The sequence below is a fragment of the Cygnus atratus genome, chromosome 5 (assembly GCF_013377495.2).
Source record: "Cygnus atratus isolate AKBS03 ecotype Queensland, Australia chromosome 5, CAtr_DNAZoo_HiC_assembly, whole genome shotgun sequence".
NCBI lineage: Eukaryota > Metazoa > Chordata > Aves > Anseriformes > Anatidae > Cygnus > Cygnus atratus.
The window spans coordinates 63,095,431-63,119,673 of NC_066366.1; the positions used below are offsets into that span (position 1 = coordinate 63,095,431).

Below are 24,243 nucleotides of genomic sequence, written 5' to 3' on the forward strand. Positions count from 1 at the left end.
GGTTGCAACTAACGACCTACACAGAATTTAGTCCATGTCAGCATATGGCAAAAATGTGAGCAAAGGCATACCTAAAGAGAACCTGCTTCTCCACAAGTAGAGATGTACACTTCATCAGCTCAGGTTTTTATGAAGTCGGCCTGCCTGTCTGTAGTTTAATCTGTTGAAAACAAAGGCTACACCAATTAAAGTGTGAAGAACAGGAAAAAGGCCCATAGGCTATTTATAAAACTGTCACCCATTGACCGGGTGAGATGCTCAGAGGCTAAATATTTACACAGCCTCCGCACCATTTAATAAAGCTGTACAGCACTGCTGTTTCACAACACTGACATTCTTTTCACTGACATTTTGCACTTGAATTTCCGTGCAATGAAATATTTTATAACTTCTAATTGATGAATTAACAGCTCCTATAAAATCAGAAAATAAAATTATACAGAATCCTGCCTTCACGGTTGTTGGTTCACCACATAGTTTAAGCACAGTGAAATTTAATTTCCATATTTTGTCAACAGATTGCATACAGCTTTTAAGGCTGGATTGAGAGATGTGGGCTTATTTCCATACCTGCAAATATGGTAACATCTACAACTTCATTTATGCAACATATGATAAATACTATGAAATCAAATACCTTTCATTTATGTGAAATTGCATTTATTCTAAATCCAGCTCCAGCTCTAAGTTTGGCAGTGCCTGCTGAAGGACGCGAGCAGTAGTTTCTTTCTGTCTTATTCCAGGAAGGTCACTCAGATACAAATATTCAAGGTTCCTACAAATACACACAAAGAAAAGTTAGCAACTACTAGTTAACTGTTGACTCAGAAATTAGACAAAGGATTATTCACTGTAGCTATTATGAGTATTTTAAAGGCTACTGGTCCTAACAAAAGATTTTTTTTTTCTGAAGTGTGTGCTTTAAATTTTTAGTTGATCACAAATTTAGTCTGTCTACACAGCTTAAAGAGAGATCCCAACCCCACACATCAACAAGATTCCTTTAAATAGTATTTAATAATTTAAGTACCAATTTAATAAGTAATTTTAATTTATTTAGTAATTGGAGTAATATTTCAAAGTCCTTAACAATAACTTCCTGTAGGATGAAATCCAGTTCATCCCCCCACCCATCTGTAGATGTCTGTAACTCTGCGTAACACTAGAACAGTTCCGAGTTACTCCAAGTCCACACTTCAACAAAGCACATACGATGTGCTTCAGAGCTATAGAGGAGCGCAGCACCCAGCTCATACCTCTTCCCATGCCTGAGCACTAGTAGAAGACCCGGCCTGAGACCTTTAAGGCTATGTTGAGCACAAGATAACTGACAGGAAGCTGTGTACGGTGTAGAAAGTCAATGAAAGTTACAAGATACCCTGAAAATCAACCACAATAGGGGTGTCAGGAGTAGAAGCCATGGTGATCAGCAGTTCCTTATTCTCAAGCAAAACCACCCTTGTGTGCTAACATGAAAGGAAGCAGCGTTTCATTCATTCCATCACCGCTCTTGCCAAGGCTGTGTTGGCAGAGAGCAATTTGTGCAGTAATCAACATTGCCTAAGTTACTTCAGGTGTAAATAGGGAATGCCACGCTCAGCCCTAAAGACAGAAGCACAATTTATAGATTTACATACTGTAGCAGATGTTTCTGGATTTCTCAGCTGCAGGCTTCTGTGCTACATTAACTACCTGATACCAACCCTAAGCAGCTTTTTAATATTTACGTTAATTCACATGTCTTTTCAGAGCTAGCCACAACAATTTGTCTTCAAGCACACTTGAAGAAACACTTCCAGTGGCGGCAGTGCCATCTCTCCCAGGTTGCCATTCAGGCCAATTCCTCAAACCCAGCCATCCCACAGCCCCACACACGTCTGAAACAGCCCGGGAACAGTCAGACTTTAGCCTTTCCAGTCAAAATAATCCCAGAGCTGTGGGGTGATAGAGAAAAGCTCAGCAGTCCACGTACGTCAGCTTGTGAAGTGCAATGATGCCTTTATCTGTGACGTTCCCACAGGAAATTATCTTCAGTTGCAGGAGACTCTTCTGTAGATTCTTAGTCTCACTGAGCCTCTTCAGACACTCGTCTTGTATGTAAATACACTTCTGCAGCTTGATTTCTGAAACATGTTCGAGACCATCTGGAAAGACAAAAAAAAAAAAAAGACAAAAAGTGTTTGCTTCAGAGTACCAGCAACAACTTGTACTGGCTGTTAAACTCTCACTTGCAAGTTTAGTAACTACTTCCACACACAGCAACATGCTTCTATTTGCGGGGGACACATAATGCGTAATGAATCTCCAAAATCCCTTTATGGGATTTGAAATTACAGAAACCCTAAAGTTTGCACCCTTTTGGTAATATTCTAACAGCTCTGACATGGGCAAGTAACAAAAAACTTCTGCAAGTCTGGGTGATACAGAATGACTGAGTTAGGAATGTAATAATGCATGTAATTCCAATTAAGGAAAAAAAAAAAAGGACCTGTTCCCCATTCTGGTTTTTGTTACTTAAAGAAACCTGAAACACTTTTTAATCTTTTCATTATTATTACATAAGAAACTGAGTGTTTGCTTCTTTTAAGATCACCATAAACGACTACAGAACAAGCAGTATTATGACATTGGAAACATCACTTGGTTTATAAGAAAAAGAATATTTTAAATAGTGCCTTTTGCTACCAACTACTTAACTATAAACCCAATGAAACATAAAATCTTTTTTGCACCTCCGTAGTGCTAGTGTTACTTCAGGTAAGGGCTGAGGAAGTTCACTATTTCTTTTTGCTTCACAGCAAACCTGCAGCAAAATCTTAGGAACTGCTAAATCTTTGTAGGGCCAATTTAAGGGAATGAAAACAAACAGAAGACTTCTCTAAATCTTACTACAGAATGAGGAAAGAACCCAGTTATTCATATTTTGATGCAACTGAAAAGAACTAAGACCATTCAGCATATTGTTCGCACTGCTGGGTCTACATTACCCAAATAGTCAAATCCTCTGTACATGATACAAGACTCGGTGGCATTAATTGCTTCTATCTTGTATTTCCCCAAGGGCCCAGTGGGGAGACCGTTGTAGTCCTGCTGCCATTTCTCAGAGCCTTGATAGCGCACCAAGGCACCGCACCGCAGCAGCCACTCTGAAGCTGCCCTGTCTGGTCCAACTGCTTGTATGCGTTCATAGTCCACTCTGCCAAAACAGAAAGAGCATTCACACATTTATTATAAGGTAGCAGATTTGTTATCTTTGTAGTAATACTGCGTAAGAAATATACAGTTATGGACACAATAAGACAGCAGAAGACTAAGAATATGATTTCCTGGAAGTGCTTTAAATATACTTATTTGGTTCATGTTGGTTCTTAATCAGTCTGGCATTTGTTTTGTTGTTGTCATTTTTGTTGTGTGTGTTTTTGTTTGTTTGTTTTGTTCTGTTTTTGATTTAATTTATTTTAAATAGCAGTTACTTTTGGTAACAAAAGAATACAAATGCAGTTTGACTTGGCACATGTTAACCATTCTAATTGTTTACTTCCATGTCTGTAAGAAGAGATTAAAAAAAAACACACACACACAAAACAAAACGCTTTTCTCTTTCCAGAATAAGGTTTCACAACAACTGCAAATTTGTCTTGCAAAGATACCTTGATTATATAAGAACACAGAATCATCGAATGGTCTGGGCGGGAAGGGACCTTACAGCCCATCTAATTCCAGCCCCCTGCCATGGACAGGGACCCCTCCCACCAGCCCAGGCTGCCCCCAGCCCCATCCAGCCTGGCCTGGATTGTCTTCCTTATGTTTAATCTAAACCTATTCTAGCTTAAAACTATTATCCTGTGTCCTATCACTACCCATATTGCCTGCCATATATATGTCATTCCTGAAGGCTTTTCCTCAAGAATTACAGGAAACAGTTAAAATCTCCAAATCAAGAAAAGGCTATCTTTCTTAGTCTGGTGAGGAACACTGAAGACAAGCATAAAACTAGAAGAGGACTCTGGTCTGGCTGAACTTCCCACCCCAGTACAGCCATCAGCTGCACCATGCAAGGCATTTCTGTAGTGCTAGAATACATAAGGCTGTTAGCTACTGCTAAAAGTTATGAAGAGAGAAAGAGCTACACTGAAAAAGCCTTTATCTTTCTGAAAGAGAAAGGCTTTATCTTTCTGAAGGACTTTATCTTTCTGAAAGCAAACATGAAATCCTTGTGCAGCAGAACGTTATTAAATGTTGGTCAGATGCTTTTCTGAATGATTAAATGGGACACAGTAGTAATACTGGCTTAGGTGTCAGTGCAGTTGGGGGCCAAAGGAAGACTGGTGAATGGGGAGAAAGAACCCTACTTGCCAGCCTGCCTCAGCTACCCCAAGGAAGGGGGCAAAGCGCACCCTTCCTCAGGCACCCACTGCTCCATAGCTGGAAACGTGAAGGCACAACCCTGCCAAGCATCAACACGCAACCTGGGGGAAAAGACCACTGATGACAGAAAACATTCTCTCCCATCTTGGGACTTAGTCCGCCCCTCTTCACATAGTGTGTGGTGGATGTACCAGACCCGCCACTGAGCAACCCCATCCGTGCCCCTTACTTGTTGAACACGGCGTTCAGCCACCCCCAGAAGTGTCTGCTCGCGCCCGGAGCCAGCACCTTGCCCAGGCTGCGTGCTGTTGGCACGGCTCTGCCCACCGGCATCACGTCCTTGAAAATAAAAGGGGAAAGGAGAAATGGAGCCGTTACTCGCAGCACCGCTAGGCCCACCCGGCTCCGCCAGCCCCGCGGGGCGGCGTCTCCAGGGGAAGCCCCCCCTCAGCCTCGCCTCGGGGCCTCCCCTCGCACCGGGCTGCCCCCAAGGCCGACCGGCCCGGCCCGGCCCTGCCCCGGCCGCCCCTCACCGCCACCACCTCGCCTCTCGGAGCGGAGGAGGAGGAGGAGGAGGAGAAAGAGAAGGAGGAGCCCGCCCCGGCGCGGTGTACCTCACCGCCCCCAAAATGGCGGCGGCGGCGCTGCTACGGCCGCGGGCGGGCGGCGGCGGGCCCGGGGCGCTGTGGCGGACCCAGCGCCGCCAGCGCAGGTGAGGGCGCGGGGAGGGAGCGGGGCGGCCTTGCCGGAGCCGTGCCGCCTCCCCTCGGTCCCGGGGGACCCCCGGCCCTTCTCACACAGACGCTGGGACGAGAGGGGGGCGCCCATGGCAGGTGTCTCGCCCGCCCTGAGGGACGCGGCTCCGCCGGGGGCTGCTGGCAGCCGCCGGGCCAGCCCTCACCGCCGCCTCTCCGTGTGTTTTGTAGCACTTTCGACGTGGCCGTGGTCGGTGCGGGCATCGTGGGGCTCGCCTCCGCCCGGGAGCTGGTTCTGAGGCACCCCGAGCTCGCCTTCGCCGTGCTGGAGAAGGAGCAGGAGCTAGGTATGGTGGCTGCCTCCCGGAGCCGCGCTGCCGGCTGCGCTCGTGGGTGTCCCGCTGCTGGTCTGTCAGAAATCGTTACTGAAGCACCTTCACCAAAACATCACTAGTTTGTAAGCGTGTGTTTGAAGGGAGGCGCTTTTTTGGGTGGATGAGTGCCAGTGGGAGAGCGTCTGCCCTTGTCATTGAAGCAAGTGATGGCTTCCCCTCGGGAAGAGTGTCTTTGCTCCCAGACACCAGTGACTTTGCCCCGATGGGATTTCTTCCTCCTCTCGAGGACGTGTCCGTCAGAGCTGCCATCAGTCTGCTTCGCTGCTGGAATTGCCAGGCTAGTCAGGAGACCGTGGTCTGTGCTGCCAGCTTCCACAGCCACGTGTGAAAGGTAGCGGTGAGGAAGCACGGAGCAGGTCACAAGCAGCGGGTGGTACCAGGCTCTGCACCACAGCTGGGATTTGGGAGAAAAGGACAAGGAGGGCAAATGACTGAAGGAAGGAGCAGTGCAGGTATTGCTCTGTTGGTTTTACCTTTTCCTGCTGTTGCAAAGAGACGAGGATGAGACTGTTTTAGTGCCGTACAGAGTGGGAGCGATTTAAAAACGTTTGGGTGTTGCTGGTCTTGGCACTCCCTACACTTTTCTATTAATTGCTAGCACTGTAAACCACAGTCATTTGCCCCTTTTTTCTCGATATTCCTGTAGATGCTGCACAGGGTGCTCCCAGTTGTGTGGGAGGTCGAAGGTAAAGGAATAATGCTATAACTGGAAAGATACTGCTAGTTCCTGGCCCAACATTAGCCATAGTAAAGTGGCACAGCTCTCACTGTTGCCTGCTTACATCAGAGTGGTTACTTCCTATGTTTTTAGGGGTATGGGAAATCTTGAGGCACTCTGCACCTGGGCATCTCTCCTGGCTTTGAAATAATAAAGACTGAGTCCTGTTGCTTCATTGTTTGAAAGCAACCTTTGTGAGTCGGTATTTTAGGAGGGAGAATCTCTTACTTCAAATTAAATCACTTTGATAAAACATGTTACAGTAAAATGAAATTATTTCAATAAAAATGCTCTTGATATTTTCACCTCCATTTACTTGGTTACTTTATAACTAATTAAACTGAAGTAATTAAATAGCAAACTGATCCAGTTCACAAGTACAAGTATTTTTAACATGTAGAAAGGTTGGATGGATTTGCATGCAGTTGTAGCTCTTGGAGGAAAAACTCCCCCCACACGTTGATTCAGCACATTTCAGTCTGTGATGGTTTGTTGGTTTGTTATTAACTAACTGTTGCTGTGTCAGTGTTTTTTCTAGCTTTTTGGAACCAGGGAGGAATTGTGTGCGCTGTGCAGTTATCTGAGTTGAGCATCTCTTGTTGTAACACTGATTTAGGGCAGAAACTCAAATTGCTCACTTTTCTGACAGCTGAAATAATTAACCACTCTTGGGAACGTGTATTTTAATAGTGTATTTCTCTTTCTGTTTAGCTCATCACCAGAGCGGACATAACAGCGGTGTAATTCACAGTGGAATTTACTACACACCTGGATCTCTGAAAGCTAAGCTGTGTGTGCAGGGTGCAGCTCTCTGCTATGAGTACTGTGACCAGAAGGGAATTCCATATAAACAGTGTGGGAAGGTATAGGAACTACAGTGTGTTTTTACCTTTGAAACTGTAACTGTAATGTATGTTACAATGTACAGCATGTGCCTGGGTATGGTATTTTCTTCCATGTTGCTTTTCTGCAACTTACTTCCTTCGGGATGAAGGTCCTTTTTGTTTTATTTCCAGCTACTCAGGTTAGTTCCTTATCTGAGCCTAAAGAATAACCCTCCTTATCTGGGGGCTGAGCTGAAATTGCCTAGGTAACGGTGGAAGGAGGGCACCCACGGAGAGCCACTAACTCCAAGGAACACAAAGGTTTTCAGTATGCATGTGTTATGCTTCTTGGCATAGCAGGCTCCAAAAAGACTCAAACGTGAATACAGCTTTAGGTGTGACCTAGGTACGTGCATTTATACCATGTTATATTCAACTAATATAACCTGAAATGCTGGAGACAGAAAAGTGGCTGTACTGATTCAGATCGGAGTTCACCCAACCTGGTTCTGGAATTATCTTCAGAGACCAAGGGAAGAATGCAGACAGGACAAACAAATATGTTAATTGTTAAATCTCCCAGCTTCTAACTGTTTTCAGCTCAGGTTATTCTCTGAGCCTGATCTGTTTTGTCTGCATTAACTCAATGGATTTCTTGTCCAAGTGTTTTTCAATTAAAAGCATTTCCAGAGATGCACAACTCATTGCACAAAGAACTGCCTCCTCTTGTTTCGAAACTGGCTCCTGCTGGCTTCATCTAATGGCCCCTAGCCCTTTTATTGGAAGATGTGGTGAACAGTTGATTTGTGCTCATACTCTCCAAGCCATGCGTAAATTTATATTTCCTCCTCCCCAAGAGTCATCTCTTGTAGCTGATGAGTCTTAGCCTGCTCAGTCATTCCTCTTAGAGAAGGTGCCTCATGACTCTGGTCATTCCTGTCATCTGAACCATTTCTAGTTTAATGCATCTTTGATACAAGATGAGCACCAATGTTCAGGGTATGGTCAGACTCTGGATTTTTGCAGTGAGATAGTAAAGTTCTCTATTATTGTCCTGTATCCTTCTCCTAATTGTTCACAATACTCAACTTAGGGCGTTTGGACTGTCAGTAGGCATGAAGCTGATGTTTTCGTAGGATCATCTGTCACAACCCCAAGACCTTGGTCCTGATAACTTTGAACTTGGAGCCCATCACTTTATATATGAGGCTAAGACTTTTTTATGTTCATCATTTCACATTACTCTGCACTGAATTTCATCTGCCATTTTGTTGGCCTCTCGTTCACCTCGGAAGGTCCCTCTGCAGTTTTTCACAATCACCTCTTCTCTGAACCACCTTGAGTCGCTCTAAACCAGCACCTGACTTTCTCTCCTCCCTGGTTTCCACTTTGCAGGTCACTCATAAATGTCTCAGACAACACACGCCCTTGTCGTATCAGACAGGGTCTGTGCAACACTTCTAAGAGAAATGCCACTTCAAGGCCGCCTAGCTCAGTGGCTTTTCCTCAGCCTCATTTGGGAGTTGGGTGCAAATCCTTTCCAGATCTGGGTGTAGAGCTGAGATACCTGGATGTGGCAGTGTCGGTGGGCCCCGCACCAGCGCTGGTTCCGTTTTTTTTCGCTGGACTGTTCATGCTGTGCTCCCTAAGCTGCGGTGCTGGTCACAAGATGGCACTGTGGGTTTGTGCAGCCACACACCTGGAGTTAGAAGCCTGCTCTCGACTCAGAGCACTAAGAGGTGTGGTGCTTGGGAAGGGCTAGCACAGACCCCACAGCGTTGTTGGTCCTTTGCTGGCACCGAATTTGTGTATTTGTGCATCACCGTCCTCAGCAGTGTTTATTCCAGGGAAGGTGATATTGGGACTTTACAGCTGGTTTTAAATAGAGCAACCCCAGGCTTGGAGAACTTGGTGCCTTGGCAGTGCAAAGGTGCCAGTGTTGCCAGACCTCAGCAGGGCCTGGAAGTAGCGTGGTCTGTGCAGACTTGCTTCTGGTGTCCTTGGCACGGATATCATAGCCTGGATAAATCTCTTGCGATAGTTGTGATCTAACGACGTGCTGAAATGAGCGAGGCTGGTGCAGTTTAGTTGAGATGCCATGTCAGAACACGTCCTTTATTCAAGACAGTTTGAGATTTGTACATGTTGGGTTACGTTCAATTTTATTTTTTGGAAGCATCCCAGTGGCTCTTTGAAATCATGTTCTCTTCTTTCACATTCAGATATGTGGTCCTATAGTACTTCTAGCAAATATTTTCCACAGATAGTCACTTGAGCTATATATTAACGTTTGTTTTTAACTCTCCTTAGTATATTGATGCTTTCTCAGTAATGAGTGGTGGTTTTTGACTTTTGTGCCAGTAGTGGCACAAACCATGTTTTTTTTTTCCCCTTGCATTGTAATTCACTGTTCACACGTTCACTATGGCTTGCTTGTTTGGGCTGGATGCCAGGGCTGAACTGGCTTTGTGTATTTTGCTCACTGGTGTGCCTTGTTATCTCTTTGAAGCTAATCGTAGCCGTTGAACAAGATGAAATTCCAAGACTCAAAGCTCTGTATGAAAGAGGGCTGCAGAACAATGTCCGAGGTCTGAAATTGATTGGATCAAAAGAAATACAAGCAAAGGAACCCTTCTGCAGGGTAAGGAATTTTCTTATATTTAACCATCATGTGAGATATCAAATTTTCAGATGATGTTATTTTTGAATTTAATGTGAACATGTTTCTGCCTTGAGGTAACTTGTATGGCTGACAAGTTCAAAAGAGCCTGAAAATCCAGAAGAAATACAATTGTCAACAAAAAAAAAAAGAATGTATCCATTCATTTCTGTAACTTCTTAGGCCAATTCATGTGTATTTGTCCTTACATACAAATCAGACCAGGTCTAACACAACATAAGATGATCCTGCAGAACCTTTCTTGTCCATGCTTACTTTTACCCTGCTTTGCTGCTGCTCGTGTGTTCTCATTCCCTTGTTTATCTGTTCACTGTTCATCAATTCTCTGTGTGCTGAAGTCATAAAGAGCTGCTGCAGTAATTGCAAATGATGTGTTGGTTTGTGTCACAAGGACCAGAATTCATGAATCGGAGACCAGGTAACTCATTTCACTTGTAGCCTACAAAAAGAATCAGAGTCATTTGAGTTAAAGTGAAAAAGGGACTCTATAATCCCTGAACAGGACCGAATCTACAGGCAAACAGATGGAACCTGCAAGCTGTTCAAACTTCATCCTTTTCTCAGCTTTACAAAGAGGTGTTCTCTCTGATGTATATATGTGTTCAGGGAAAAAACAAACAAACAGGTTTCCTGCCAGTAGGAATTCGTGATTTTTAATTTTTTCCCTTCTACTTGCAGGAGCTTGCTTGTATGTTTTTGTGGTCGATAGGCAGATTTTCCTTTGCCAAGGTCAGAACTGCTATATCTGAGTTTATGCTGGGACAGTTCTGCTCCTTCCCACTGAAATCGTTTAACTTATGTTAAACTCTATAATGCAGCAATGAAAATTCCTTCTCATCTGCAAATACAGACTTGGTTCAAGCCAATTTTTATCAAGTTTCTTCCTATACGCTTGGCTGTAATGTAGCACTTCTCAGCTTGTTTATTTTGACAGCAGGAGAAATGTGCGTGGTTTGTGGAATACGAAGTTGTTATTGTTTGGTTTGCCTTTGATTGAGAGGAAAATCTGGATGTAAATTCCCCATACTGTTTCATCTGGCAGCTTGCTCCTGGTGTAGTGCATGACTCATCGCTTCTGAGTGGTTGTAGGCTCAGACAAAAATTTTCTGGAGGGGAATCTTTTTTTTTTTCTTTCTTGTAAACACTTTGTATCCATCTGAGCACTTACTTCTGCAAATGACTGGGTTCAGAAGGGGCTTACTACACTTGCTTTGGTTTCCTGCGCTGAATCCTTTTCTCCTAAGGAAAGGCAACTGCACGTACAGTGCAATGTATTATAAGACCATTCAAGTGGAGAGAAATCTTTTGTGCAGAAGACAATTTTATAAACCATTCTATTTGTCTCAGGCTTGTGAATGGCCCTTATTGTAGTATCTAGGTGGCTGACGGTCTTCAGTGTATTTATGCTTGAAGCATCTCTGTGAGATAAAGCAATCCTACTATCCCAATGTTATAGCTGGAACTAGGAAAACATTCTGACATCTAGCAGAATAAAAATTAAGTGAGAAATTGAGCCATTTTGGTAGAAAAAGTAGTTAAATATCTCTAAGAAAAATGTAAAAATCTAGCTCTGCACTAAACTTGAACCCTTTGCTTTCTGCTAGGTCAGGCATAGGCTGTTGCCTAACTCAGAAGGGACTTTTCTCTCTGATGTGCGATGCAGTGGGTGTTGAGACCAGGCTAGATCATATCTTTTAGCCTCGTAGGGGGCATTGGTAGTAGCCGTGCATCAGGTGAACTCCCAAGTGACTGTTTGGAGGTGGAACTGCATAGTACATGGTGAAAAACAAATGTGTATTAGTTGAAGTCAGGATTAGGCAACTTGTTTTAACATTAAGCATTCTGTATCAAATAGTTGTTTTTGCTGTATTTTCACAATCAGTTAACTCCCTGTAAGCAGTTTTCACCATATTAGTTGTCAGCAAACACTAACACTGCCACTGGAGCTGCCACACGGAGAGACTAGGAACAAGCAGTCCGGGAAGGGGAGACAGCAGTACTCCCTTCTCGGTGGCAGTGCACATTACTCCAGGGGAAATATGTTCTGTATCAAAGACCAAATTGCACATACAACCTTCACTGTTCTTTCATATCTTAATACTGTTTCAGGGTCTGATGGCCCTTGATTCTCCATATACTGGTATTGTGAATTATAAACAAGTGGCCGAATCCTATGCTGAAGACTTCCAGGAAGCAGGTGGAACAATCTTGACTGATTTTGAAGTTACAGGCATGGAGATGGCTAAAGAAAGTTCTTCAGAAAGTGCAGATGGTAAGGCAATTTTTGCCCTTCATTTACTACAGTCCTGCAAAAGATTTTGTTCAAAACACGTTTGCGTTAGGCTCAGAAATGTGATTTCAGTTTTCTGCCTGAAAAGGATGTTTTTATACAAAAGGCAAAATTATGTTAGTGAGAGTATTCAGCAGACTCACTGTTTTTCCCAGGCAAGTCACCTTTCAGTCAAAACACTTAATACTGGTGGATGAAAATGACAGTAAAATAGATGAAGTAGTTTCTCTCCAGCTAAATTTGATTTTAATAGAATATTGCATGTGTGTGCTTGTGACAGTGCTCTTTATCCAAGTAGGTGGGCTAGATCTGTGGTGGTACACATAGCATATATTATGGAAGGATAAAAAAAAATGACAACTATTAATTTATAAATACAGTTATGTCCAACGATGTCAATTACGTCCAACAGTAGCTGTTCTGTAGCTTGAAGATCTGCCAGTGGAAGAACCCTTCGTTGTGTCAAGTGGCTAATTCTGTCAGTTTTCTGTTGTGTCCTCTTAATTCCTTAATTCTTAATTTCTTCTCTTGTCTAATTCTATTACAGGACTGAAATACCCAGTCATTGTTAGGAACTCTAAGGTAAGAACTAAACTCAAGATTTAGTTGCTTAATAAGAAGCTATTTCTTCCTTTTCTTAAGAATTGCTGTCAAGTCCTAGTGCATTAGTCAGCCTCTAGAAAGCTTTAAAGGTGCTTTTCTGTAACATGTTCACTGTCATCTAGGACTGCTGTTATAGAACAACTTCAGTCAATTGTTAACAAAGCATACAAGTATGTTCAGATTTTACTGTGTGCTGAGAATAATAATGAAAGTATAACTCTCTGCTGCTTGACATCTTTGATGGTATGTGCTCCTCATCTTCCTTATTTGCACATTCTTACGCTTGTTGTTTCCATGGACTCCTTTTATTACGTATTGATTTAGAGAGAAACATGTATTTTCATCTTTGTGCTTGATCTTTGACATCTATGAAAACGATAAGGAGGCATTTGGAATTGTTTTATTATCAGAAAGCCACGAGGTAATGTAGTAAAATGGGTACCTGTACTGGGGTCGCTGAAGCAGGTTTGTTAATGCTGCACAGCATACGTACTTGTAACCTTTTCACCTTCAGGAGAAAACATCTGCACTTTTTATTGGGGGGGGAGAGAGAGAAGGGGAAAACAAAGACAAAAAAAGCCCCACATGCACAAAGAACACCTTCCCTACCACATCACAAATAGTGTTTCAAGTTAGAGCTGCTGCTTTTTTGATCTATTTCCCCACTTTCATTAAAAAGTAGCTTCCAAAATCTGTTAGATTCCCTCATCAAAAAGTGAATTCTTTATAGAAACATTTTTAGATGGGGGAAAGAAAAGTTTAAAAAAAAAAAAAAAAACACCACCAGCAAAACCACCATAGTATTTGAAAACATAGATTGTGATTTCTTTGAATTCATTTAGATAGTAAGGTGTTTAGCTATTTAACAGCTCTCCATAACTGTGTGCTATGAGCTTAGGTGTCTGGATAAACTACTGCTTGACCACTCCCAGTGCGGGGGTGAAATCTGTTAATGGCATTATTTAACCAAATATCTTGTGGTTGTTTAGGTACCTCACCTATAATGTGCCCTCTGGCAAGGAAAATGTGGCCAGGGAGCTGCACTAGTGTGGCATCAGTGTTTTGTAGCATGCAGACAGCAATGAGGGAGTGCCAAAGGGAGATAGTTGGTTAGCTGGAGGAGCAGTGTTTGACTCTCGTAGTGGGCCTTAGCCCTGTGCAATAAGCATGCTTGTGTAAGGAACTTGAAGGTAGTTTGACAGTTGATGACATTTCTTGATTTCTTTTCTTTTTCTTCCTCCCTTCTATTCTTTAAAGATTCTTCCGGCCTTACCTATCCAATGAATTGCACTTTTTATGATAGTTCTACTCCAGGGAATAAAGGAAAATATTATCTGAAATAAGAAACGAGAACTGAAATGAAACAATTAAATGTTTTGAAAATGTGATTGTTTTTATTTCTGTTTTTTACTCATTTTTTTCCAAGAATTTTAGGTGTTCTTTTAGTAGGTATGTTCAATTTTTAACTGTTTGGTTTTGGTTTTGCCTTTTTCCCCCCACCAAGGGTGAGGAAATCTACTGTCGGCACATTGTGACCTGTGCAGGACTCTACTCAGACCGCCTGTCTGAAATCAGCGGCTGCAGCCCTGAGCCTCGTATTGTACCCTTCCGTGGGGATTATTTGGTGCTAAAACCAGAAAAGTGCTATATGGTTAAAGGAAACATTTACCCGGTAGGTACTCTCTTGTGCATGTTTCACAGTGTGTTCTAGGAACTGCTAAAACTACAGAAATAAGGGCAATATCACACTGTTGTTTCTGTTAGACTGAAGGTAGTGATGCACAACATCTCAGCATAGGTTCAGTTGCTTTCTGACAGGACAGCTTGTTTTTGTTAAGAATTAAGGAACAGGTAAAAGAACAATCAGGGAAAATTATTGCCAGTGGTGTTTTCTGTTCATTCATTTCTAAAGGAATGTATTGGTATTATTATTTCAGGGAAAGAATCAAACATGATAGCCATATACCCACAAAAGCCTGGATTTTTTCCTTATATTATAAAGCAAACCTGTTGGCAGGATTCAGAAGTCAATGAGGGACAACAGTAACTTATCAATTACCTAGGTGCAGGGTTTAATTTCCTCTGCTAATGCTGGAGGCGCAGATCGAGATATGTCTCTTAATTTCATCTTTGAATTAACTTTACTTTGACAAAAAAATAGAAGTGGTAGGAAAAGGACAAGCTTTCTCCAATCTAGTGAGAAAAATAGTGTGACAAAGAGGGACAATTCCAAAGAGAAAGTGAAATTATCAGTCAGGAAGAGAGGATTCCTAGGGTAGCATTTAATCAATTCAGCCAGTATATTTAAATAGTGCCTTTTTAATATGAGCTTAGGTTTGCCTGCTAAAAGCTGGCACAGGTCACCCCATGGAACTCCAGGTATTGGACATTTGTCTGGCCTCCTGTCACCTGGGAATGATGCAGGATCCTGCCTTGGGATGGGGGGAGGAACTGGCTTCCAGCCTTGTGCTGTGGCTGTGGGAGAATAGTTTGTACCCTTTGAAAGTTTGTTATGGCCAAATGTGGCAATAAGACTAGAAAACTGCTTTATTCGCTTAGTGACTTGTTACCAGAAATGGATGTAGTTTGTGGGGTGGTTGCAATAAGCTTAGAAAAATTTTGAAGTGTATTTCTAACAGGAAAAGCAGTGCTCTGAATACAGGAAAGAAACTTAAGTTGAAGTAATTTTTCAGTCATAACCTATTTTTGATATGTTTTGATAGACCCAATAAGTGTTTATTTTCAGACTGTAAGATGGTCGCCTCTGTAGGCACCTTTTCTAAACAGCTAAAGATCTTGAAACACCAGCACATGGAGAGATGTGCTTATTTTATACTTTTTTTCTGTGTATAGACAGCTTGTTTCTGTCAGCCTTCACACACAATTACACTGTGTTCCATTCACAAACAAAAAAAAAAGAAACTGCAGATACTTATTATTCCTATTAATCAGGCTTGCTAACCATGGTTGTTTTGAGTTATACAGGAAAGGTGAGGTTTTCCTTATATTTTATAACATACTTTATTGTAGTGTAATTACTATTGGTGAATAGTATTTGTGTGTCGTTGGTTTTGTTGTGGGTTGACTTATTAATAGCCTGAGAAATCACGTATACTTCTTCATATGTTGATTGTTTTGCTTTATCTGGGATGCAGTCTGACTTGACCCTGCTCTGTTCTTCAGTATTTTCAATTAGTTACGTGTTATAACTGTACAATTAACAAACAGAGAAACCAGCTCGGGAGCCAATTGTATGGTTATTTGTCTTGAATGTTATTGTGGTGAATGGAAATAAAATGGCAAACTAAATTACTTTTTCACTTTTTTTATTTAAAATGAATTATTTCCATTTATTGGGAGGACAACTCCTTTATTGCGTTTGGGTTTGTTTTATTCACTCTCTCACACAATAAACTGTAAGTACTGTGCTTTCCTTCTCACAAATATTTCCCATGTTTCTTGGAGTAGTTTGTTGGCCTGGATGGTTGGATAGCTGTTTCATTGATCCGGTCTGTAGCAGCTGAGATTAGCTGTAATAACTTGTATCCTGCTTTAGGTTCCTAATCCTCGGTTCCCGTTCCTGGGCTTTCATTTCACACCGAGAATGGATGGCAGCGTTTGGCTTGGTCCTAATGCAGTATTAGCCTTTAAGCGAGAGGGCTACAAATTGTTTGACTTCAGTACTACAGACTTCTTTGATGCCGTACTGTACAGGTAATATCTTGTCTTTTTGCCTGCTCAATATAGTAATTTAAAGGTCAGCTTATTAGCCAATGGAAATTCGTTTTTATCAAAAACCCTGTCAAGTTTTTGGTGTGTTAAAAGGCAGTTGTGCTGATACAGGTGGACTTCCCAAAGAGATTCAACTTTGTGTAATCTAATATTTCAGTTTACGTAAACTGCCAAGGCATTTCTCAGCTGGTCTGAGGATTTGACTGCTTATTGGGAGGTATTGGTGAGCTGTGTTGTTACTAATGGAGCTGCTTTGGTACCGGTTCTGATTCAATGGAGTGCAATATTTTAACCAATGTTGACAGTGGGATTAAAATCTCTGCAGAGATTGCTTGGAAGAGAGAATACACAGTGGTCTGGATTGTTGTGTTAAACTTGATCAGGTCATCAATATGAATTTAAAAACATCCAAGCGCAAGGAGATGTGTTGAGAGCCACAAAGACTGGGAAGCTGTCCTACAAAGCATGTTGGAGGAGCTAGGAACCATTGCTAAAAATGCAAGCATAAATGAACAGAGTATCTGTAGAAGTTAAGAGAAATCTTGCTTCTCTATGAGGGGCTGATAGGAACTGAGTGCTCAATTTTAGGAATTAGACTGGAAAAAAGGAGGTGAAAATATTGGGCAGGGTCCAAAGAGAAGCTGCAGAACAGGTCAGGGAACTGCAAAATAGCTTCCTGGCAAGGAGCTCAGCTTAATGCAGTTTACTAAAGGAAAGTGTTGAAAACATCTTGATCATTATCTGTTGATTTTTATATTGGAAAACCAAGCAAGCAAGGCTTGCAAAGACATAACAAGATTCACTAACTGAAAGCTGAGGTTTTTAGTAGATGATCTCTTCAGAACGACTGGAAGAAAGTCTCATGCAGTATGGCTGTCTCCTCTCATGCATGTGGGTTTTCAGCTTCTTGCCTCGACTTGATTGGATCAGTCAAAAATCCTGGACATAGGAAGGACTGGAGTTCGGAGTTATGTTCCACAGAAAGAATGTAAATGAACACTACAGCTCTGTATTGAAGGTTTGATGAAACAGGGAAGGACAAGCATGTATTTCTCAAGAAGAAAGCAATGATTGGATTATTGATGTAGGGAATTGGAAATTTTGCTCTGCAATTGCGTTTGCTACCTTCTAAAGACGTTAGTTTGACATGGCTGCATATATCATGGAAGATTCATTCTTACTGCAGTTATTTTTTCTCTACAGTGGGTTATGGAAGCTTGTACTGAGAAACCTGTCGTATGGACTGAGTGAAATGTACAGAGCGTGTTTCCTTAGTGCACAGGTGAAGGAACTTCAGAAGTTCATACCAGAGGTCACCGTCAATGACGTACTCAGGTAAAAAGAAAACTTTTCTTGTTACTAACACCCAACGGCTTGTTTAATCTCTTATTTTTGATCGTAGCAAATGTAGCATGGCTTCCTCCTTTCTTCCACCAAAATACGCTACCAAAGCATAAAAATATTTGGATGCTTTCTCCAGGAAGGTGTTATATATTGTGTAAACTTATGTATAGGCAGGTTTGATGAATAGTTTTGTTACTTTGTTTGCTCTCCATAGGCTGAAATTTACAGATGAGACATGCCAAAAAAAAAAAAATCTTCCAAATGACACATCAAGTAACTTGAACATAGTGTTTGCTTTCTTTGTGAACCAAAATTAATGAAATTCATTAGTGAATGGCTAGTGAATGGGGAAGCCTGAGAGTTGTTACTGATACTACTAGAGGGAGAGATGTAGCCTAACAGGTACCCCTGGCTAAATTTCTTGTATTTAGGAGAAGAGATGACTGCTAATTTCCCTCAGGAAGGGAACATATGGCTTAAGGCATAGACTTTTAATGAAAAGTGGAAAGCTGTAGTGCTAGAAAAGAACTAAAGCTGGCAGAAATTGCAAGAAGTGCTTGCACCTCTGTTTTTTACTTGGAGAAGGACAGTGATGTTTTTGTGTGTGCTTGAGAGCACTGTCGTCGGATAGGAGTGAATAATGCCTTAGTTTGATCATGTCAATAAATTGTATTCAGCTTCTTAAGGTGTGGAGGGAGAAACTAATTCAAAGGAGTATTGAAATGACAGGGAACTGAAGAGATTTGTGAAGAAAGCTTGAGGCATTTAAAGTACGTGGAGGTGGGTTTAATTGTCTAAATATTTGCAGGGAGAAAATGCAAAATAAGAGGGGAAAAAAAAAAAAGGAGTTACTGAGTTCAGGCAGCATACCGTTGGCACGAAATTCATGTTTGACAAGGCTTGCTATTTCAGAACAAAAGGTTTCCTTTTGAAAAAAAAGAGGGCTTGGTTGCTTGTTTGGGGAGGAGAGTGACTTCGCAATGAGGAAAAATACAGAAAATCCTCTGCCTGGCTACCTGCCCTTGTTTTACTGTAATGACTCTGAGACAGCTCCCATTCTGCTTCTCAAGTTCGTTACACTGCCCTGTGTTCCCCCAAAAGCTTGACTACCCTTCGACTCCACAGCCTGATTTCATTGTTTGCTTTTTCCTTGGGAATCTTCATAAGGTTGGGAAAGAGTTGATTTTTCTGCTTTCAGAAAATTGAAGATCTCAACCTTCAGGAATGATGTGGAATGGAGAAGGAGGAATTTTATAACCTATAAGGAAGTGTTTCCTTATAGGAAGAACAAGTAGCTTACAAAGCATAATTTCTTAAATGTCGTAACATTTACCCTGTTACTTCAGAGACTTAAAACTAGACAGTATGGGAGACTGAAATGATCTCCAGAACTTTGTTTGTGGAGGGTGGACTTGCAAATCTGGGCCTTGTGGGAGAGGTGAAAAAGGAGAAACTTGCTGTTCAGGACTGGAGAGGTGAAGTCCCTGTGCTGCAAACTGGTGGTGACTTGAGAACAGTTGGAAGAAGTCTTCTGGGCTTGGTCTGTTCGTGTATTGGCGTGTGACTGGCAGGAGGCAAGCTGCTGGGGTAGGTGAGCCTATGGTCTGACCCAATATGAATGTTCTTGTGTTTGTTACAGAACAGCAGAAATCTCCACTTCGGGGGTTATTTTCTAGTAAAATGATACTCTTGGTTCTCTAACTCCAAATGAACAAATGCATTTATGTTTTTTCTCTAGTAACCTGCTGAGGTGGTAACACCCAGTAAGGTGTTAGAGAATGGCAGGACGGGACAAGCAAGCCAGTGTCTGTTGAACGGAAGCAAATTTCCTAGACTGACTCATAATCAATAAAGTGTAGTATCTTTGGTTTTGCCACCAGAGGGTCACAGAGACTCTGAGATGGAAAACTCTACAGAATTAGTCTACAATGAGCTATTATTTCAGATTTCTCCCTATCTGCCTATGAATTATCTTTAAGGAGAATATGGTGTCATGTTTACTGCAGCGCTTTCACCTCTGGAATAAGACAAGGGAGTCACAAACGTTTGCGTGTCCTTTGTGGTTCTTAATTCTGTACATGAGTGCTAGTGCCCTTTACAGTAATCCTAATCATCTTTTTGCAGCCTTATCATCTTTTCTAAAATCAGCACTGGGAAAATATTAGCACGTATGTTTGTGAAGAAAGCCTGCTTACTGACAGACAGGCAGTTGCTGCGTCAGGTTCAGGACTGCAGGTAGTTGTGCCCTGCAAGGATCTGGAACAAGCAGTTAACGTGTGAGCCACTGCCGTCCTGACGTGTCTTCTTCACATGGACACAGTGTTCAGGAGTTGATGCTGCCTTAAGATTTGGATGATCAGATTCAGCTCCCTGCTCTGCCTTGTGACTTTGGACAAACATTGAAAATATGTTTACCTGCAGAAATTTAGCAGAATAATCAGAAAGATGTAATTTATAATGTGATAGTCTGGAATAATGTAGCATAGATGAACTTATTAACACTTATATGTTATATTAACACTTATTAGTGTTAAGTGTGTCTGAGAACCCTTCCTCCTTTTTACCCATAAAGTACAGCAGGAAATTTGTCTATGCACCTGAGGTGTTTTGCTTTTTTTTTTTCCCCTTCTGTACCTGTAAAATGAGAATTACAGCACTTTGAAACTTACATGGGAAAGAATGCTATGGTAGTAAATTCCTTAAAAGACTGTGAGGCACTTGATACCATAGAAACAGCAATGGGAAGTCATTGTTACTTTTTAATCTGATAAATTATTAGGTGCTCCTTGGTTTTCACAAGCGATAAAGATGTTGGCAGTGAAATAATCATCTTGGCTGTTGTGTGGAAATGTATGGTTATGTATTGTGCAAACTTCACAGCCATAAAATGTTTTCATGATGTCACACGTCACTTTTCATGGGAAAAGCCTGGCACTAGAAATGAGGCAATGCATGCAAGTACCAAAAGCCACAAGACAGCTTGTCAATACTTTTGCCTTTCTGGACAGAAGTAAACATTGGAAAAAATGTGGGTGTTAGGGGCTGTTTATATAATCGTTGCTGGTATTTGATGCTAAATATTGTGTTGACGTTCTGAGAGAGTGTGTCAAAGCTTGGGTAAAATCTAACTTCAAAATCCATATAACTTCAGATAAGACTCCTTTTTTGATCTACAATAAAGCAGACCGATGTCTTGTCTTTTCCTTTGTTTCTGTGGGATGGTTCCCTAATATTACAGAAAGGGATTCAGTTCAAAAGTATATGGTTTTGTATGGTTTGGTTTTGAAATGTATTGCAAATGTTACTAATTCCTAGGTCCTCTACATTTTCTTAAAGGGATTACTAATATTATCATATTTCAATTAAGCTCACTGGATTGTTCCAATGTTATCTTTCTAACACTGAGCTCCTCTGTTTTGCAGGGGTCCCTCTGGAGTGAGAGCTCAAGCGTTGGACAGCGATGGAAATTTGGTAGATGACTTTGTATTTGATGGTGGCACGGGAGATATTGGAAGCAGAATTCTTCATGTCCGAAATGCCCCTTCTCCTGCTGCTACCTCCTCCCTTGCCATTGCAAAAATGATTGCAGATGAAGTGAAGCGAAGATTTGAATTGTGAATATTGACAGGTGCGGTGCTGTTTTCCCCCTCTCATATGTGTAGCAGCTTGGCTGCGTTGAATGAACTCCGCAGCCTTTAATGACAAAGATGAAACAGGCAATGTGTTGCTTGCAAGATCAACGCCAGTACAGCTGTGCAGTGCAAAACCAGCACTTGAAATGTTTGCCAGCCCACAGCTCGTCAATTTCCTGAGTGAAGGATTTATGGTTCCTGGCAAGACCTGGTATGGTATTGGCATCTGCAAGAGCCAAGCAAACGGACCGTTGACAGGTTCACAGTAAAGGCTCGTCCACCTCAGCAGGAGCAGCCTGCAGAGGGGCTTGTGCCAGGCTCAGGGCGAGGTTCTCCCAGGACCGCAGGGAGCAGTAGGTAATGCAGGAAGAGTCTCTGTGGTTGGGTTGCCCACCTCTGGAAAAAAAAACCACCCAGGCATGGGGTGGTTCTCTGTGTGCTTTCTCTCCATCTCTTTAAATTGGTTCAGAGTTGTCAGTCCCCTAACTTGTATTAAAATAATGGAGATAGAAGGATAAGCCCTGCTTAAGGATTCTGCAGATATGGAATTAAAAGCTTTATCAGAGACTGAAAACAATATTCAGAGCCTTTTACATAAACGTAAAGTATTTCAGCGAAAAATAAGCCTAACGAGATTACCAAATCCAAGTCAATTTAGATATGCAATTCAGATACACAGTCTATCTGATCTGTCTCTGTTTTTCTATAGAGCAGAAATTAAAATGTGTATATAAACAGTCATTTTTCATTTAACTTAAACCTGGGAAGTCATCACAGATCAGGAACTACTTTGGCGGTTTGGGTTGGTATTTTTTTTTGTTTGCTTTTACCCTTTGAGTACTGGTAGGGCAAAAGGAGCTTATCTTTGTACAGCATATTGAGCAATCTAGTGGAAATGGTCTTTGTAAAAGCAAATGTGAAGGGAGGGAAGCTACAGAAACCTGTCTTAATTGAGTCATGTTGCATACTGCTTCCCTTGGAGCCCGAGCAGCAGTGAGTCAGGAAGGCTTCCCATTTCCCTCATGCCTGGCAAGAGGAGCGCTTAGAAAGTACTGGTTACTCTTGTGAGCTCTTATTGGTACTTGAAGCTTTATCAAAAGTGCACCTAGAAGAGAATCTGTGTGGAGACTGGAGAAATATAAAGAGATGTTAAACAAGTTCTAAGCTAACAGTATCTTGGTGTGTTCTGCATAATTGCTACAAAAAAGAATTATGTGGCCCGAGGGACAAAGTACTTCAGAGTACTTTTAAAGCAGATGTTCACAGGATGTTGGGTAATACAGATAATTGTGGGTAGTTTGCTACCAGGCGATTTGCCATGCTTTTTTTTTTTTTCATTTACGTTCTGTACCTCTCTGACATGCATGAGGGATTGTGTTATCGTAGAAGGTCAGGTGTGCTAGCTGATGTTTTTACTGTACAGAGCTGAGCTGCTTTTGAGAGAGCCAAGGCTTAACCTATCTGTTTGGGTTTTGTTGTGTTGTTTTTTTTCCTCTGGTGACATCTACTTTACTGGAAAAGTGACTCCCATGTAAGGGCAACCTGGAAATGCAAATAATTAGTCCTTCAAAGAAAAGCTTTGGTCTTTATTTTTAGCCACAATAACACTAGACAAGGATTCAGATGTTCCAAATGCTAAAATGCTGTTCAGTGTACAAGTTATATCTTCACAATGAAACAATCATATCTTCACTCCCCTCCAGAACTGTTGCCTATCAACAGTAAATACTACAAAAAGATTGCAAAAGCAACTTCCTCCCACACGAGGTGTGGCCCTAACATGTATTGACAGAATAAAGAACATTTAAATGTAAAGCAGTCATATACTGTGGTGAATCTTAAGTCAGCACATTTAACTGCACAGCCTGCTGTGCTTTTTACTCTCAGGAGATGATTATTTTGGGGTAGAGCTTAACTGAAGCTTTCAAATTATGCAGCATTCTGCAAAATATTTATATTTTTAGAGATAAAGCTATAAACCTTTTTTAAAGGAATAACTTCAGTGATTTATGATAATGGAGTTTAATACATACATACATTGTGTGTTGCCCATGAAGTGTGAAAATGTATGAATGTATTTTTTTTAAAAGGGTCCAACTCACTGGGATGGCTTAATCACCTTGCCTTTCACTATTGTGATTAAAATAGTGTATTTTTAAAATTGCTGTGAGGTCTGTGTATTTCTCCTGACTTACAGAAAAGTTTCACTGGTATTTGCTAACTCTCATCAGATTTAGATGGCTATATCTACGCATAATAGGAATTACTTTATTTATTTAGAGGGTAGGGTGCAGAACCTGCCTTCCTAAAGTAAGGGTATCTTATCTGTACTTACACCACTTCACAGCTTTTTCTCATATAGGTATGTGTGGGCAGAACTGGTCCTAAGCCTGACCTGGACCTGTAATGACATGTGCAATGGTAATTCTTGAAATTCCAAATAAATGCATTAAGACAGTTTGGGATAAACTTGCATTTTTTTTCCCCTAAAAGTGTTCCTCCATAGGGTCAGTTCTAAACGTTGGAAGAGTGGGGTACAAGTGGTTTTTTTAAGGTGTTGTAAAGAAGTGCTTGATTGCCCATGCCATGGCTTACTAAGTGGCTGCTTTGGGGAAAATAAGCTCCTTTTTGGCACTTCGTGTTTCCAGAACAGGACCACACCATGCTGAAAAATGGGGTCTGGGGGCTCAGAGCTGGGGACACAGCAGTAGGCGAGGGGGTACCGGAGCAAGGAGGCGCGGTGCTGGGGTGCCTGCTGCCGGCCTGGGGGGCTCGCCACAGCCACACCGAAGCCGTAAGTGGGGTTGCTTTTTGCTCACAGTTTGGAGTTGACGAACCAGCATTTTTCCACAGAAATAACTATTTTGTTGGAAATTTCCCTGGCTGTCCTGATGCAGCGGGAAGGCTGAGAGACCACAGAGCAAAGGGAGCTGTCAGTGAAGCACCCGTCTCCTCCGGGGGA

At 41.8% G+C, this 24,243-nt stretch overlaps 2 protein-coding genes across 6 annotated transcripts; one reads left to right on the top strand and one right to left on the bottom strand.

Annotated features, from left to right (window-relative positions):
* Positions 1-193: 193 nt before the first annotated feature.
* Positions 194-4,987, bottom strand: DMAC2L (distal membrane arm assembly component 2 like). Of its 4 annotated transcripts, none has more exons than XM_035551281.2 (5): positions 4,911-4,987; positions 4,598-4,707; positions 2,988-3,196; positions 1,973-2,144; positions 194-775 (listed from the first exon to the last, which is right to left on the bottom strand). In XM_035551281.2, the coding sequence occupies exons 2-5, from the start codon at positions 4,699-4,701 to the stop codon at positions 661-663; spliced, it is 600 nt and encodes a 199-aa protein (XP_035407174.1). In that variant the 5' UTR covers positions 4,702-4,707; positions 4,911-4,987; the 3' UTR covers positions 194-660. The 4 variants fall into 4 exon arrangements, with proteins under 4 accessions (XP_035407174.1, XP_035407173.1, XP_035407175.1 ...); XM_035551280.2 differs by having other exon boundaries at positions 4,902-4,982; XM_035551282.2 differs by lacking the exon at positions 4,911-4,987 and adding an exon at positions 4,846-4,864.
* Positions 4,979-23,739, top strand: L2HGDH (L-2-hydroxyglutarate dehydrogenase). Of its 2 annotated transcripts, none has more exons than XM_035551278.2 (10): positions 4,979-5,080; positions 5,295-5,410; positions 6,888-7,039; positions 9,510-9,641; positions 11,790-11,952; positions 12,518-12,552; positions 14,078-14,245; positions 16,130-16,287; positions 17,509-17,640; positions 21,072-23,739. In XM_035551278.2, the coding sequence occupies exons 1-10, from the start codon at positions 4,998-5,000 to the stop codon at positions 21,265-21,267; spliced, it is 1,335 nt and encodes a 444-aa protein (XP_035407171.1). In that variant the 5' UTR covers positions 4,979-4,997; the 3' UTR covers positions 21,268-23,739. The 2 variants fall into 2 exon arrangements, with proteins under 2 accessions (XP_035407171.1, XP_050566975.1); XM_050711018.1 differs by having other exon boundaries at positions 5,065-5,080; positions 5,295-5,910; positions 21,072-23,733.
* Positions 23,740-24,243: the final 504 nt, after the last annotated feature.

What these genes read in the sequence shown, in the direction of transcription:
- DMAC2L (XM_035551281.2), bottom strand. Translation starts at nt 4,701, where the DNA reads ATGCCGGTGGGCAGAGCCGTGCCAACAGCACGCAGCCTGGGCAAGGTG. An exon ending in CTGAACGCCGTGTTCAACAA is followed by an intron (nt 3,197 to 4,597) that starts GTAAGGGGCACG and finishes CTGTTTTGGCAG; the next exon opens with AGTGGACTATGAACGCATAC. An exon ending in ATTGCACTTCACAAGCTGAC is followed by an intron (nt 776 to 1,972) that starts GTACGTGGACTG and finishes GTGTATTTGTAG; the next exon opens with GAACCTTGAATATTTGTATC.
- L2HGDH (XM_035551278.2), top strand. Translation starts at nt 4,998, where the DNA reads ATGGCGGCGGCGGCGCTGCTACGGCCGCGGGCGGGCGGCGGCGGGCCC. An exon ending in CATATAAACAGTGTGGGAAG is followed by an intron (nt 7,040 to 9,509) that starts GTATAGGAACTA and finishes ATCTCTTTGAAG; the next exon opens with CTAATCGTAGCCGTTGAACA. An exon ending in ACCGTCAATGACGTACTCAG is followed by an intron (nt 17,641 to 21,071) that starts GTAAAAAGAAAA and finishes TCTGTTTTGCAG; the next exon opens with GGGTCCCTCTGGAGTGAGAG.